This window comes from Poromitra crassiceps (genome assembly GCF_964638095.1).
Source record: "Poromitra crassiceps genome assembly, chromosome: 4".
NCBI lineage: Eukaryota > Metazoa > Chordata > Actinopteri > Beryciformes > Melamphaidae > Poromitra > Poromitra crassiceps.
In genome coordinates, this window is record NC_139626.1 from 5,964,934 (window position 1) to 5,982,433 (window position 17,500).

The 17,500-nt window shown below is 46.2% G+C and overlaps 1 protein-coding gene and 1 pseudogene across 2 annotated transcripts in view; one reads left to right on the forward strand and one right to left on the reverse strand.

The window, feature by feature from the left end:
* The window catches only part of fam171a2b (family with sequence similarity 171 member A2b), a gene marked incomplete at both ends in the record, with an annotated part of 10,995 nt that extends 10,706 nt beyond the window's left edge, over positions 1-289 (reverse strand). The window contains one exon of the mRNA XM_083635087.1: positions 184-289. Coding sequence (XP_083491213.1) covers positions 184-289 — 106 coding nt within the window. The remainder of the gene's footprint in view (positions 1-183) is intronic.
* Positions 290-14,676: 14,387 nt separating this feature from the next.
* Positions 14,677-16,038, forward strand: LOC310775011 (F-box only protein 3 pseudogene; annotated as a pseudogene). The gene has a single exon. The product of its transcript is annotated as an F-box only protein 3 pseudogene (transcript).
* Positions 16,039-17,500: the final 1,462 nt, after the last annotated feature.

The window sequence follows — 17,500 nt, forward strand, 5'->3', positions numbered from 1 at the left end:
GATGAAAGCGGATTCGCCAGAAAATCCAACCGTGAAAAAAAAGCGAATCTATTTCTTTAGCGTTCTCGTGTTGTTATTTTTTTTGTTATGGCTGTTTGTGTCGACAAAAGCTATGAGATAAAAAAGGCAACCACTCCCATCTTGTCATTGTGCTGCTCCTGCATCCCCGTATGGCGAGCTTACCAAATGCTCCCTGGTCTGGAAGAGATTTGGCGAGGAGTGCCTCCCAAACCGTGCAGGAGGAGATCGAGACGAAGAGGAGCAAACGAGAGATGTAGTTGGCTGGCATCTTCCTTGCGACTACATCTCTAGTCCCAGATCGACGGCGGCCATGTATCCATTCTCTCTTTGCCGAGCTATATATCGACTATTCCGACATTTCTCGGATGCCTATAGAGCCTGTGCTGAGATGCTGCCCCTCTCTGTAGGGTTTGCCTTGTTTTTATTGTCTCGGGTGGAGTGGAGGCGAAATGTGTCCAACATTTCCCTCTACTGATCTCAGAAGGAATAGCTACCAAACACCACCTCGATATACTGCTGCTGCACACGGCGGTTCTCTCATTGTGTCTGATGGGCTTCCACTGTTTCTATATAGACTGGAGATGATGGAGAAGAGGATGATGCGGGGGGAGAAGAGAAGAAAAGTTTCCAAATTAAACTCGAGAATTACGAGATAGATTCTGAGAATAAATTAAGTCAGAAGTGTGAGTGTAAAGTCAGAATTATTATTTGTCTTCTGTATTTTATTTTTGTCAGTAGGCTACTGTATTTCAGGTTACACATATACAATTCAAACCTAAATACATTCATACATTCGTACATACATTCATACACACACACACACACACACACACACACACACACACACACACACACACACACACACACACACACACACACACACACACACACACACATACATACATACATACATACATACATACATACATACACATAGCCTACATGCATACAGTATACATACATAAACAAAAAACAAGTGGGGCCGGAGAACATGAGGTCTTGTTTGGAGCCATTGAGATATTTAGCCGGTATATGGAGCCAGTAGCCAGGTACAGTTCATTTTTCAGCATTGATGCCTAATGTAAGAAAAATAAATAAATTGATGGGGGGGAGAGAAGCCAGTGTCCATTTCCTGTGAGTAACAGATTTCAGTGTCCATTTCCTGTGAGTAACAGATTTCAGTGTCCATTTCCTGTGAGTAACAGATTTCAGTGTCCATTTCCTGTGAGTAACAGATTTCAGTGTCCATTTCCTGTGAGTAACAGATTTCAGTGTCCATTTCCTGTGAGTAACAGATTTCAGTGTCCATTTCCTGTGAGTAACAGATTTCAGTGTCCATTTCCTGTGAGTAACAGATTTCAGTGTCCATTTCCTGTGAGTAACAGATTTCAGTGTCCATTTCCTGTGAGTAACAGATTTCAGTGTCCATTTCCTGTGAGTAACAGATTTCAGTGGAGAGGGGGTTGTAGCCATTTCAGTGGTCTGTACAGACCATTGGTCTGTACCACTAGGGGGGCGCTAAAGCGAATGGTCCGGACCAGTTGGTGTGGTCCGTCACTGGTGTGTGGTCGGTCAGGTGGTCAGTGTGGTCTGTCACGTGGTCCGTCAGTGTTCCTTCTCATTTTAATGCATGGTCAGTCAGCACAGACGCTCTGACCATGGTCTGGACCACTTAGTGTGTGGTCGGTCAGCTGGTCAGTGTGGTCTGTCACGTGGTCCGTCAGTGTTCCTTCTCGTCAAAATGCATCAGTCAGCGTACAGACGCTCTGACCATGGTCCGGACCACTTAGTGTGTGGTCGGTCAGCTGGTCAGTGTGGTCTGTACGTGGTCCGTCAGTGTTCCTTCTCGTCAAAATGCATCAGTCAGTGTACAGACGCTCTGACCATGGTCCGGACCACTTAGTGTGTGGTCGGTCAGGTGGTCAGTGTGGTCCGTCAGTGTTCCTTCTCCTCTTAATGCATCGCAGTCAGCGTACAGACGCACTGACCATGGTCACGACCACATCAGTGTGTGGTCGGTCATGTGGTCTGTCACATACGTGGTCCGTCAGTGTTCCTCCTCGTCTTATGATCAGTGTACAGACGCACTGACCATGGTCCGGACCCCGTGTGTGGTCGGTCAGGTGGTCAGGACCCACGGCAGCTCAGAACAGCCCCCATCCCCCTGAACACTAAATCACAACTAGACAATACTGGCCTACACCTAGTTTTAACATAATACCCGATCATTTATATGTATTGCTGTCATCAATAATTACTGCGATCATGCCTTTTCATCGCTGGAGCCTTGCTTGTCGAATCAGCTCCCAGGAACAATTAGGGCCTCGCACCCTCACAGGTGAGGGAGGGTATGCCACACCAAATGGTTCATTAAAGTCTTCCAAAGTATAGGATGTTGTAGACAGACTGTTCTTCACAAGATACAACACACCTCTAAACAGTCGGTGTCAAGTAGCTCTGAGATGCTAACTCCTCTTGCACACCTAGAAAGTGATGTGTTTTGTTCCCAGCTGTTTCACAGCAGTTTCTTTGGAGAAGAAGAATTGCGTAGCCTAGAACTGAGTAACCTAGTTGGCATGAGCAGCGATAGCCACCATGGAAGAACAGACAAAGGAAATATTAACAAAAGAAAATGAAACGTCATCGACAGAAAAAAACACATCGAAAAGATGCAGAGCAAAATCATCACAGCAATGGCTGATCACCAAAGGTGCAACCAAATTGAGAGAGGAGTCGGATCTTGCAGACATCTATTGAAATGCTGTGTAGCAAATAAAAGACAATAATAAAGAACAATATTGTGCTTGTTATTGAGCGGAAGATGAAATTATGCCCTTAGCAATATCTTATTGGCAAGAGGAAATTATTGCTCCCTGTGGCTCTATTTCACCAGAGGAAACCGATTGTAGGAGAAAACAAGCACAGATCCCCTAAGTTACAGGCCCACGCTCTGTGTGCTTCACCCAGAGGGCATTCTGACGATGTGCATCACCTCACTGACTGACTGACTCACATGAGTTTGGCTTGTGTTGCCCTCGGCTGCACCACTAGTCTCTTAAAACAGACTGTCTCATCTACATCCGGCGAATGCAGCTATATACAGTCTGTACGTTACACCCCCAGAACATGCACAAGGAAGTTGGGAAAAAACCTTCAGACAGGAAAGAAGTTCGACGGAATCCGACCAATCACGACAGGTGTGTCCACGAAAAATGCGGCATATTGGATTTTGATTGGACTAATGAGCAGAAGACCCGCCTTTCTGCGATTCTGATTGGACTAATGAGCGGAAAACCCGCCTTTCTACTTCCCATTCCGGTTGGTGCATGATTCTCCCCCACGAAGTACAGACGGTATGGTGGAAGCATTTGAAAATTGCAGAAGCCAACTCGTCTGTTCTAAGAGACTACTGCACCATGGGAAAATGATGCACATAAAGGAGACATGGGAAAATTCCAGTGAAGAGAATAAAAGAATTAACAGGAATAAGTCTGTGTGATTACATGGATGCAAGAATTCCCCTGTGCCACAACAAAGCCAACAAAATACCATGTAAGTTAATCTAGGGCACCCTGAACGAATGACAGGAGGAAAGAACTAGAACTTAGACATATTAATTTTTAGATATGCATGGGAGATAAATAATTTTGAATAGAGTTTTTTAAATTGATTTAACACATTTCCTCAGTCAGCTCAGCCATGAAGACAAACTCATTCTGCCAGGCCGCTCAGCCCAGTTGGAAAATAATGCCATGACAGCTTTGTAGAAACCTCGCATCGCAGTGAGCGTACAGACGCACTGACCATGGTCATGACCACTTCACTGTGTGGTCGGTCATGTGGTCTGTCACATACGTGGTCCGTCAGTGTTCCTCCTCGTCTTATGATCAGTGTACAGACGCACCGACCATGGTCCGGACCCCGTGTGTGGTCGGTCAGGTCAGTGTGGTCTGTCACGTACGTTACGTGGTCCTCCGCCTTGTGTGGTCAGTGTTCCCTCTATAGCTTATCTTCCTGCAGTGCTCTTTAGTAACTGCCCAACAATGATGGTCATTGACATGCCTTAAGATGACAAGGAACACGGACCACGTAGGCTACGTGACAGACCACAGGCACACATGACCGACCACACATCAAGGCAAGTGGTCGTGACCATGGTCACGACCACTGTACACTGACTGACGATGCCTTAAGACGACAAGGAACACGGACGGACCACGTAGCCTACGTGACAGACCACACTGACCAGCTGACCGACCACACACTAAATCGACCGGACCATGGTCAGAGCGTCTGTACGCTGACTGATGCATTTTGACGAGAAGGAACACTGACGGACCACGTGACAGACCACACTGACCACCTGATCGACCACACACTAAGTGGTCCGGACCATGGTCAGAGCGTCTGTACGCTGACTGATGCATTGTGACAAGAAGGAACACTGACAGACCACGTAGCCTACGTGACAGACCACACTGACCAGGTGACCGACCACACACTAAGTGGTCCGGACCATGGTCAGAGCACCTGTACGCTGACTGATGCATTGTGACGAGAAGGAACACTGACGGACCACGTGACAGACCACACTGACCAGCTGACCGACCACACACTAAGTGGTCCGGACCATGGTCAGAGCGTCTGTGCTGACTGACCATGCATTAAAATGAGAAGGAACACTGACGGACCACGTGACAGACCACACTGACCACCTGACCGACCACACACCAGTGGTCCGTGGTACAGTGACGGACCACACCAACTGGTCCGGACCATTCGCTTTAGCGCCCCCTAGTGGTACAGACCAATGGTCTGTACAGACCACTGAAATGGCTACAACCCCTGCTGGTCTTTTCCTTTGACGGGTCAGTTGCAATACAACTCCATGCACTTCATATGTAAGGTGCATCTCTTCACGAAAAATGTGTAGACCTTTGTTGTTCCTGTTATGTCATTTTGTCATTTGTGTTGTCTTTTTATGATGCAGGCATGCAGCTGTATGTAGCACTGTTGTCCAAGACAAATTTCCTCTCGGGGACAATAAAGTATATCCTGATCCTGAATTCCGAGAATAATCCCAAAACTGTTTTCACATCTGGGCATGTTCCCGGGGGGGTGCCCAGCAAAAAAGGGCAAACATTTATTCTCACTATAATTCCATCCATTAGTAACACAATGCCAGAATGTATGACTATTCTGGTCATGGGTCTAATACACTTTCTGTACAACATGTACAAGCAAAAGCAAATGGGGGTCCATGGTCTAATTTGTGACCATTTAGGGGTCCTTGACATGAAAAAGTTTGAGAACCATTGATCTATAAATGTATTATTTGTTGGCAGTATAAGAGCCAACATTCTTTTCTTGTTGTTTTGGAGATAAGAGAAGATGTGGTGAACCTCCTCAGCCACAGATTGTTCTGCTTGAACTTGACACTGTCACACTGTCTCTGTTAAGAAAATAACACAGTGTTTTCCTCCCCCACTCCAAGCTCACTCTAAGTTCACTCAAGTCCTGGACGTTCACACGTCTCACACTATTTTACTCTGCCTAAATGTTTCACTTTCACATAAATACAGTGCAGGTGAATGACGTAATACTGCATCCTCTCCTAAGAGACCTGGCAGCGGAAAAAAGGTTTTAGTATTGTAGCGTATCGGGTAATTACGTGTATTGGGGTGTTGCCGTGCTTGGCTAGGAACTGATATGTGTGGGTGTGTTCCTAGGGGGAAGGGGATATATGTGACCAGCGGCCGGGGCGGAGGCCAGTCAGGCCATGTGGGCGAGCTGACCGGGTGGTTGCAGAGCTAGCAGCGAAGCTAGCTGCTAGGAGCTATATTGTGAAGACAAGAATAAAAAGCCTGTACCAACTTCAAGTCTCCAGTTCCTTGGACGAATACCAGAACGTTACATTGGTGTCAGCAAGTAAAGCGGTAACGCCTCTGATTCGGCCGAGAGGGGAGAGGGTGAGAAGGAACGGCAAAAGAGACGGGTGGTGCGGCTTTTTGGCTCAAGACCTGGCGCTAGTAAGTTAGCTACCAGGGGTGCTAACTGCTAACTGCTAGCTGCTAAGACCACGTGCGATGGTGCGCGGAGAATGGCCATCGGTGAACGGGAGGAAAGGGGAGCTGACGGCGGGGATCAGCTCGATGCTGGCGGGCATGGAGGCCCGTTTGTTGAGCGAGGTCAGATGGCTGGCGGAGGCGATTCCTGCCTGGGTAATGGAGCTGTGGCGGGCGCTGCGGGAAGTCGGGCGGCGTGTGGACAAGTTGAGCGCGGAGGGAGCGCAGTGTGGAGAGCGGCCGGAGGAGCCACAAAATAGACTGTGTTGGACCTGTGGAGAGCCGGGCCACGTGGCGAGGTGGTGCCGAGGCGGTCCCGGGAGACGGACCGAGTATGCGGGACAACGACATGGACAGCAGGGAGCCTGCTGGGCATGCGGCGCGATCAGACATCTAGCTAGAGAGTGTCGAGAAGGTGTCGGGGACTGGAAGACAGCGAGAGAGGAGAGACGTGCAGGCGGCGGACAGGTGAGGCTTTGTTGGACTTGCCAGTCGCCTGAACATTTAGCCAGAGACTGCACTAAGAGTGCGGACGCTGGAAGAGACACACAGCCGGGGGAGCAGCCGGAGCAACAGGCAGAGGAGCAGCGGAGTAGCGGAGCAGTGGAGCAGCCTGAGCTACAAGCAGCGGAGCAACGGGGCAGTGCAGAGCCGGTTGTTCTGGGCAGGAGAGTGACGTTTGAGCCGGCCCAGGCTAGCTGCTCTGCATACCAGCCAGTAGTGGCGGAGATCACCATCAGTGACGAGACAATCAGGATAATGGGGATTGTGTTGAACAGCCAGAAGGAAGGGAGAGACATCACCTGCAATGCTGTGGCAGTCGGGGAAGCGACACTCGAGTCTCCAGGTGAGCCTGGGGGGTTACCGCCGGGGGAACCGGCCCAGCCTAGCCGCTACACACCCCCCATGGCTGCACTGCAGAAAGCCGAGGTGGAGATCGACGCCGATGGTGTTCGCCCTGCTGTCCTCAACACGCCGCCCCCTGGGGGAGCGGGACGGGAGGACGAGCGAGTGCAAGAGCTGGACGACGACGACAGGGTCATCTGGGATGTCGACGTGTATGAGTGGAAACGCAAGCAGGCGGAGGACGCTGACATCGGTCCGGTGCTCGCGTGGGTGGCGAACGGACGCCGGCCCCCTGTGGAGGAGATCCACAAGTGTTCCGGTGCCACGAAGGGACTGTGGAACATGTTTTCGGACCTGCGTCTAGATGAGGGGATTTTGAAGAGAAAGGGGCACGGAAGCGCGGGGTTCCAGTGGCTTGTACCTAGTTGCCTGCGAAAATTGGCACTGAGGGCGGTGCATGTGGGCCCTGAATCCAGTCATTTTGGGCCTGAAGAGACAATAAGCCGCATCCGTAGAGTTTACTACTGGGGAAAACAAAAGGAGGACGTGCGGCGATACTGCAGGGAGTGTGAGGGCTGTGGACCGTGCTGAGTTACACTGCAGAGGACTAACCCCACTGGGGGTTGAGCGGGACTAGTGTGCTTCAGGTGGGACAGAAGCTGGGGAAAAGGGGGGATGGAAATGGGGTTTAAAAGAAAAGTTAAGGAAAATGGGGGGGCTTGTGTTGAATTGAAATGTGTGAAAAAGAAAGGAAATAATGCAAAACTAGACATTATGGAGTGCCTAATGGGAAACTAGACATTATGGGGGTACCTAATGGAAAACTAGACATTACGGAGTACCTGATGCAAACTGGACATTATGACGGGGGTGTTGGAAAAAAAGAAGGGACTAATTGTGGGGAATTGAAATGTTGTGGGGTTTGTGGGAATTAGATTTTGATGTGGTGATGGGAAAAATGTTGTGTTGGGTGTGTTTTGGTACAGGGGGATATGTGTGGGTTGTGCATGTCGCGTGGAAGCGACATTAAAGTTGGGTGGGGGAAATGTAGCGTATCGGGTAATTACGTGTATTGGGGTGTTGCCGTGCTTGGCTAGGAACTGATATGTGTGGGTGTGTTCCTAGAGGGAAGGGGATATATGTGACCAGCGGCCGGGGCGGAGGCCAGTCAGGCCATGTGGGCGAGCTGACCGGGTGGTTGCAGAGCTAGCAGCGAAGCTAGCTGCTAGGAGCTATATTGTGAAGACAAGAATAAAAAGCCTGTACCAACTTCAAGTCTCCAGTTCCTTGGACGAATACCAGAACGTTACAGTATTTTATTTTTTGGAATATTATTCAAGTCTTTTGGATTATTAAAAAACATATAGTGAAATGTTTTTCAAAAATATATATTTTTATCGAATGACCCTTGTAGTGGACATCAGTTCTCGGTTCATTTTCTCTGCTTTAGTCAGTTCTGTGTTGTAAAATAAATGTTATAAAATCAGGTAAATAAGTAAGTCCTATTGTTCACCACACAGGACATAGACAGTGTCCTTTTCAGAGGGTTACATATATGTTATTGTATGCCACTGAAAACTTAATACACTCCTTTTCTAAAAATCACCCTCAATCTTAGCTGCAGAAACACCATCATATCAGTAAATGTGATATCACTGAAAAGCCCAGGATGTCCAGACACACAGACAGACATTCTGATTCTGATTCTGATTCTGACACTGACTGCAACAGGCTTCAGCATCATAGCTTATGATTCTTGAAATTAAGACCAGGTAATTATGTCCTTTACAGAGGACAAAAATGAATTAGAGCGTTTTAGAAGGATGAGAATATACGTACAACCACATAATGTGTAGTTTGATACATTTATAATTTTCCTCTCCACTGATGGCCTGCCTATACTGAGGTTATTATAGATGACTAAAACTAAAGTAAGACCAAAACTAAGCATTAAAAAACACATCTAAGAGTGTGTGCAAAGTGTGAACACACTGGTGTGTTGTTAAAAGTAAATAAAATGAAATAAGAATATTTGTATACATGTATGATGTTTACAGATCATTTTGACCTTGATACATTCATGTACAAAGATAGACCCCAAGACAGACCCAAAATAAAAACATGTCTCTGATGTATATGATTGTTTTTATGGTTGTGATTGCCTTGTGGGGTAAAAAGCAGGTTTCTCAGACTACTGCTCAGAGTACACACACACTTTGTCAGGCATAGATGTTATGAACTAAGACTGACAGCCCAAGAAGTTTCAGAGACAAAGGATCAAAAGGTCTGCCTCTGCCCCCCTCAGATAGTAAAACCAGCACCACATGTGTACAGTGTATAGGAAATACAATGAAATCCTAGAGGGGAGACCGGATGTTATGATATGCTTTGCGGCAGGCAGGGCCGGCCCTATTCATCTGGGGGCCCTAAGCAGGATATAGATTAGGGGCCCCCTCCCAGGGGGTGGGGGATTGGGGGGTGGGCAAAACAAACAAACGTGACGATGATGACACTCGTTTGTAGCCCTATCAGTGTCAAGCAAGCGTGTAGAAGCCAGCAGCCATAGGGGTTGTCAGGTCAGTTAAACCAGGGGTTCCCAACCTTTTTTGTGCCAAGGACCGGTAGATACATGGGGAAAAAAAGTCAATTTTAATCGTTTTAGTTACATATATATTTACTCACCAGGTGGCGACAAAGGGTAAATAACAGCCTTTTGTGTTGTACTGTATGTAGCCCATGCAGTATTTATGTTTTTGTTTCAACTACAAACATAAATAAACGTCAACTTGAAACTATGTTTTAACTACTACAATTTTTTTTTTTTTTTTTTGCGGGGGCCCCTTGCAACTCCCGGGGCTCTAGGCAGCCGCTTAGTTCGCGTATAGGGTGGGCCGGCTCTGACGGCAGGAGATCATAGTCATGATGTGACTCTGAGAGGATTTCCTTAATATTTTGAATATAGGGGCCTCTGCATTCATCTGTACTTAATTTGGAATAGGGAAGATGTTTTGTTGGGTTGAGCAACTGTCCTTTCAGCATGTCAGAGGACGAGACAACAGGAGGGACAATGGACGCTCTCTGTCCTTTCAGCATGTCAGAGGTCGAGACAACAGGAGGGACAGTGGACGCTCTCTGGCTGCATGTCAGAGGACGAGACAACAGGAGGAACACTGGATGCTCTCTGGTCCTTTCAGCATGTCAGAGGACGAGACAACAGGAGGAACAATGGACGCTCTCTGGTCCTTTCAGCATGTCAGAGGACGAGACAACAGGAGGGACAATGGACGCTCTCTGGTCCTTTCAGCATGTCAGAGGACGAGACAACAGGAGGGACAATGGACGCTCTCTGGTCCTTTCAGCATGTCAGAGGACGAGACAACAGGAGGAACACTGGACGCTCTCTGGTCCTTTCAGCATGTCAGAGGATGAGACAACAGGAGGGACAATGGACGCTCTCTGTCCTTTCAGCATGTCAGAGGATGAGACAACAGGAGGGACAGTGGACGCTCTCTGGTCCTTTCAGCATGTCAGAGGACGAGACAACAGGAGGGACAATGGACGCTCTCTGTCCTTTCAGCATGTCAGAGGATGAGACAACAGGAGGGACAGTGGACGCTCTCTGGCTGCATGTCAGAGGATGAGACAACAGGAGGAACAATGGACGCTCTCTGGCTGCATGTCAGAGGACGAGACAACAGGAGGGACAGTGGACGCTCTCTGGTCCTTTCAGCATGTCAGAGGACGAGACAACAGGAGGGACAGTGGACGCTCTCTGGTCCTTTCAGCATGTTAGAGGACGAGACAACACGAGGAACAGTGGACGCTCTCTGGCTGCATGTCAGAGGACGAGACAACAGGAGGAACAATGGACGCTTTCTGGCTGCTTGGCGGTGAGTAGGCCAACCTTTGGTCATCCAAAGCCTGGAACAGCCTGCAAACAAGAGCTCCATGCTGAGATTTTGGAAGGACAATAATGTTGCAGCCAGGGACTGTGCTAACATTAAAGTAGGGAGGGCTGCCACATGGTAGAAACTTGATTTCTTTCATTTGAATTGTTTATGTTTGGTTTGATGTGAGTTTTTGCATGCATTTTGATTATTTGTGCTTTCATTATTTTTGGATTATTTGTCTTAATGGTATTTTGGAGTTATTTGGTTTTGAGGTTTTGTAGTTTATGTTGTGTTTTTCTGCCGTGTGTGTGTGTGTGCCCCACTGAACTAGTGTAAGACTGTGAGCAATTAACCTGATAGTGATTAGTAGTAGTAGTAGTAGGCTAATACAGCTGGAACAGCCAATCTGGAGGAGCCAATCAGTGAGCTGCATGTGAGAAGGCGAGGATTTTAAAAGCTGTGAGGAGGCCAGTCACCAGGGGGAGAGAGAGGCCAGAAAAGAGAGCGAGCACACATTGGAAGATGAGAGCAGATGATGGCCCTGCCTGTGGTACCGTTAAGGTAAGGTATGGGCAACTGAGCCGTGACGACTTCGATACCTCTATTATTCTTCTTCTTCTTTTTTTTTTTGATCAAATTTTTTATTTTATTTCCATACTAGGACACATTCAGTTAGACAAGACAAGATCATCAGTTGTTACATCCATTATGCATTATCCATTACAGGAGCATGAGTCATTTTAAGATAAGCATACAAAGAATGTAATACTCTTTCTCCTGCCCAATAAAGGCGGTCTTGTTTAGTCCACCAGTCTTAAAGGTTCCCCTCCTCCCTACCCCGGATGGTACAGTACATGACATACATACACACACACACAAAGAAAAAACTATCAAAACAAAACGGGTACATTTATGTGAATGAGCGCATGCACACACACACACATGCTGTACATACACACAAGCACATACACATAACCATACAAAAAATAAATAAAGAAATACACTTTTTTTTTTCTCTCTCTTTTCTTTACCTTCTCCTTTTTTTTCTTTTTTTTTTCTTACTACAAGAAAAATAAATGGACCTAATCATAAAACTTGGGTGTACATCAGTATACAATCACAGAAGATGAAATTTTATAATCTTTGAGTTATATATGAAGATTTTACTATAGAGAGTTCCAAAGAAATAATATCTAATAAGGAAAGAATCCAATGTGAAATCTGAAGTTTGTGAGGAGGCTTCCACCTTAGTATTAATATCTTTTTGGCAGCTGTCAGCCCTAAAAGTAAAAGTGTTCTCTGAGACTTAGAAGGATTAATTAAAGAGTCGTCATTTAAAAGTAAAACATTAGGTAGCATAGGAATACAAATTTCAGTTACATCAGATAACACATGCGCGACTCTAGACCAGAAATGTTTCACATCTGGACAGTCCCACATCATATGTAAATAAGTTCCTAATTCGTTCTTATTACATAGTGTGCAAATTGGTGTGGGACAAAGCTGGAAATGGAAGCGTTTCCTGCGAGTCAAATAAAATCGGTGTATAAATTTGAAATGAATGATTTGGTGATTAAAGTTCCGGGATGAAAGGGTTACATTTTCCCAGACTCTCTTCCAATTAATCGACTCCTGACAGTTCTTTAAATCTACATTCCAGACTTTGGTCACACTCATTGGAGGACATGTCAGTTCTTGTAACTTCTTGTACATGAAAGATACAAAGCCCTTACACATAGAATTAGAAATTATAAAATTGAGTAATGGATGCATTGGAAGGGCATTGTTACAGGGAATTCCAAGAGTTTGAATAATGGACCTCAGTTGTAAGTAAAAAAAAAAGAAGTGGATGGTAAATTATATGTTTTTCTAAGATCCTCAAATGATCTTAGACCTTCTTTATTGATAACTTGGGAAAGGTTATGGATGCCACCTTTAGACCATGTGGGAAAGATCAATGGTTTGCCACCTGAGCAAAGTAACTTATTTCGGAAAAGATTGGTGTGTGTATATGCCATTTCACATCCCAGTTTCCCAGCTTTTCAGCCCTCTGCCATATTTGAATGGAATGAGATATGATAGGGCCAAATCTTTCCTGGCAATTTTTATGAGACAAACCACAGAAAATAATTTCTTCTAATTTATAAGGAGAGACTATCACGCTCAATTAGGAGCCATGGTGTATTTGGATCTTGGGAAAACCACTTCTTTAAAGGATGGAGCATAAATGAAATATAGTATAGTTCAAAGTTAGGCAAACCAAACCCTCCTTGCTGTTTATTCTGACACAAAATTGAACTTTTCAACCTTGGTCGCTCCCCTTTCCAAATAAATTTGGATACAATGCCCTGTATCCTGTTCCAATATTGAGGTGGTGTGGGTAATGGGAGCATATTGGAAATAAAATTAATCTTAGGTAATATATTCATATTAATAGTTGATATTCGGCTGCATAAAGACAATGTTTGATTAAACCATCTGTCTAGGTCCTTATTGATGGAGTTGAACAGTATTTTATAATTGGTGTTGACAATTTTGTCAATAGACGCAAAAATATGTATACCCAAGTATTTAAATGTGGATACTATGGGCATTTCTGTTTGCAATCCTGAGTAATCTGATACATTACTTAAAGATAAAAGCGCACATTTTTTAACATTTATTTTATAGCCTGAGAAGGTACTGAATGATGTAATAATCTCCATGACCTTTGGTAGGTCGCATATTATGTTATCCAGATATAGCAGAATGTCATCTGCGTATAACGAAATAGAGTTCTGTACGTTCCCTACTGTAATTGAAGTTAAATTATGTGACTGTCGTATTTTCTGTGCTAAAGGTTCAAGTGATAAAGCAAATAACAGCGATGAGAGAGGGCATCCTTGACGGGAGCCTCTACTAACTGGGAACTGGGGGGAGAGATGACTTCCAGTTAATACTTGAGCAGATGGATTATTATATAAAGTGGTCAACATATTCAAAAATTGTTTACCAAAACCCATGCGCTTCAAAGTAAACCAGAGAAAATTCCATTCCAACCGATCGAATGCCTTTTCAGCATCGATAGATATCACAGCAGGTGATGCTTCTTCTTCTTCTTCTTCTTCTTCTTCTTCTTCTTCTTCTTCTTCTTCTTCTTCTTCTTCTTCTTCTTCTTCTTCTTCTTCTTCGTCTTCTTCTTCTTCTTCTTCTTCTTCTTCTTCAACCCATTAGGACCCATGGCAACTATTGGCCTCTTTGTTTGGTCTACTGTTAAGAGGAGTGAAATGGAGGAACAATGGAGAATCTTACAGGAGCAGCTAAACGCTCTTCAAGTTGAGAATGAGCAGCTAAAATGGTATATTCCCAACCCCTCTGCTACAGCCCCCAGGGTGGACAGAACTGTGTATATTCCTCGGGAGAAGAAATGTCACAAACATGGTCATCAAGACTCGCCTGACACTGTTGGCCTTGAGGACTGGATTGAGGAGGGAGATGCTGGTCCCACTCTGACTTTGGCCCTAGCCATCTGTAAATACCTACAGTGCTACATTGTTCTAGCCTGATACCAGACTGAATTCAACTCAGTGGAGTGGGCAGATTTCAAGGTCTGGACCCAGGCAAACCTTCATACTGTTACATTTTACCTGACTATGGGGCGAATTGTAACTTTCCACGGCACCTCCAATTGCGTGTGTGTGTGTGTGTGTGTGTGTGTGTGTGTGTGTGTGTGTGTGTGTGTGTCATCTGTGACGAAAGAACAGGGAGTTTGTCCATCCAGGCTCTGGTTGAGACTAAACCACGCAGTTTCTGTTTCAAGTGCACAGCAGCAGAGAGGTCGGTAACTGTTGAGTGTTCTGCCAAGACGGCCAACAATGGCAGTGTCCATACGGCTAGATGATCTGCCTTCAGACCCACTGCTGCACATCTTCTCCTTCCTGGAGTTAAGGGACTTGATGCACTGTAGTTGTGTCAACAGGAGGTGGAATGTGTTGTCAGGTGAGGACGAGCTGTGGAAGAACCTCTGCTTCAAATACTGGCTGCTGACTGACATGGAGCGGAAGCCGAGCGACTTGCCGTGGCTCAGTCTGTTCACACTGTACTACTCTGATCTGGGTCGGTACCTGCAGCACTACTCCGTCCTGAAGAGAGCCTGGGAGCAGCTGAAGGACTTCCTGCGTCAGCCCTGTCCCGATATAGTCGCATCACTGAAAGAGGGAGCCAAGGAGGCAGAGCTTGATGCTATTGAGGCTCGGATTGGCTGCAAGCTTCCAGATGACTATCGCTGTTCCTACCGCCTTCACAACGGACAGGAACCGGGGAGAGGGCTGATGGGCTGCAAGTCCCTACCACGGTCCTGCAGTGTTCCTACGAGGTTGGAGGACCTGCTCGACGTGGAGACTGCAGCCAGAGTCTTTGTGAAGAGGAATAGGTTTAGAAACTGTCTCCCTCTCACCACATGCTTACAGGGCCTCAGACAGTTTCTGGTTCTGGAGCCGACCGAGGGACGACACCTGTCTGAAATCTTCTACCGCGGTCTGAGACTCCCCGGTCCTTCAGCCATGGACATTGTATTCGACATGTTCATCACTGGCTCTAGTTTCACAAAGTGGTTCACCACCTACGTCAACAACGTTGTCACAGGAGAATATCCAATTATCAGAGGCCAGATCTTCAGGTATGATAACCAATTTGTGAAGACCACTGGTGACATCACCGTCTCTGTCTCCACTTGCTTCCTGCCAGAGGCTTCCTCTGTCCATCATTTCTGCTTCATCTACCACATCAGAATAGAGATGTCGAGTAACTCTCTGCCAGAAGCCACCTGTCAGCTGGACATGGGTCACTATACAATCACCGACGACAATGGCAAAAAGAAGAAAAAACAAGGGCTGTGCAGGACTGGTACTGTCATGACTCCAGGGAAGGTCCATGGCTTCAACTGTGAGTACACCATGTATAAACCCAGCACCACCACCTCCATAGAGGGCCACTACACCTTCCATCGACTGGCCAATAAGGAAGAGGTTTTCCATGTGGCCATTCCTGAATTCCACCTGCTCTCCCCACCCCTCAGAGAGGTGGTACGATCGGTACCATTTGCCGGATTATCTCACCATCCCATAATTGGAGAGGGTTCTGGCGCGGCAGCGGCGCACAATAGCTCAACTGCACCTGCACAAAGCGGGCGAGACCTCGAGGGGAAACCAATGAGGGACGGTCGAAATGAGCGATGAGGAGGAGGACAGGAAGGACGACGACGACAAGGCACGGTAGGTTACAAAGGAGCGCGCGCTCTGTTTCTAGTCCACTAGGCATCTCGCGCGCTACGCACGCTCGATTCCCGGGCCCTGCAGCTCGCATACGCAGCTCGCCCGCTGCGCGGCCTCGCCCTGGCTGCTCCTTGATGGCATACTTCAGGGATGCTGGATCACCTGTCCTGGAGCTGGCAACATACAACTGTCCATGGCTGAAGACAATTGGTCTGAAGCTGGCTTCTTCTTTCAGTGTCTGCCCCTGGGACTTGATTCTGCTCTTATGACATCAATGATGGCATCATCAGTGGGACTCTTATGACATCACTGATGATGTCACGCTGCTTTTATGATATCACTGATGACATCCTAACCTCTTATGACATCACTGATGATGTCACACTGCATCTGACGGGACTTTGTGTGTGTGCACGCGCGCGCGCGCGTGTGTATCTGTCTCGTGTGTGTGTGAGTGAATTTATGACATCACTGATGATGTCATCAGTGGGACAGACAGACAAACAGACAGAGCCCTAGCTCCCTTTTATATAGATAGATGGATAGATAGATAGATACAGTAGATAGATAGGTAGATAGATAGATAGATAGATAGATAGATAGATAGATAGATAGATAGATAGATAGATAGATAGATAGATAGATAGATAGATAGATAGATGGGATAGTGCGAGTGCCCAAGGGCACCAGTGAATTGCCTTGCTTGGGGGGGCACCAAATGATTTGCGGATGCCGGCATCTGCAGCTGCCATGACTGTATTTCAAAGGCTGTGACGGGCTCATTTTTAAGAAGGTCCTGGTATCATATGAAACTAGACAGGCATCCAATGGTGTTGGTGTGTGTGTATGTATGTATGTATGTATGTATGTGTGTGTGTGTGTGTGTGTGTGTGTGTGTGTGTGTGTGTGTGTGTGTGTGTGTGTGTGTGTGTGTGTGTGTGTGTGTGTGTGTGTGTGTGTGTGTGTGTAGTACACTGTATATACACATTAGTTAAAATCAAATCAAGAGAGGTGTATAGGAGAGAACTTCTAGAAATACAATCATACACTGATAAATACTATGAAACTCATAGGGCAAATAACCTATAAATAAACACTAAAAGTCTGAATGCTTTCTGAAACTAAATATGGAAGTCCTTTTGAAAAATCTAATAAAAACCAATGCTAATTTAAACACGATGGTATCCCATAGTGATGTGGAATCTAGAAGTTTGGCCATAACGCATTTATCTTCACACCAAGTAGACCCTTTTCACAGCACATGTTTTGAGGTGGTAAAGCAGGAAGTAAAGCAGGTGTAACCAATACCCATTAAGGATGGTTCCATTCCATTTAGGTGGTCCAAAGCCAGGGCCCTCATTAATGTTATTGGTCGCCTGCTTTACTTCCAGCTTTACTACCTCAAAACTGCTGCTGTGAAAAGGAC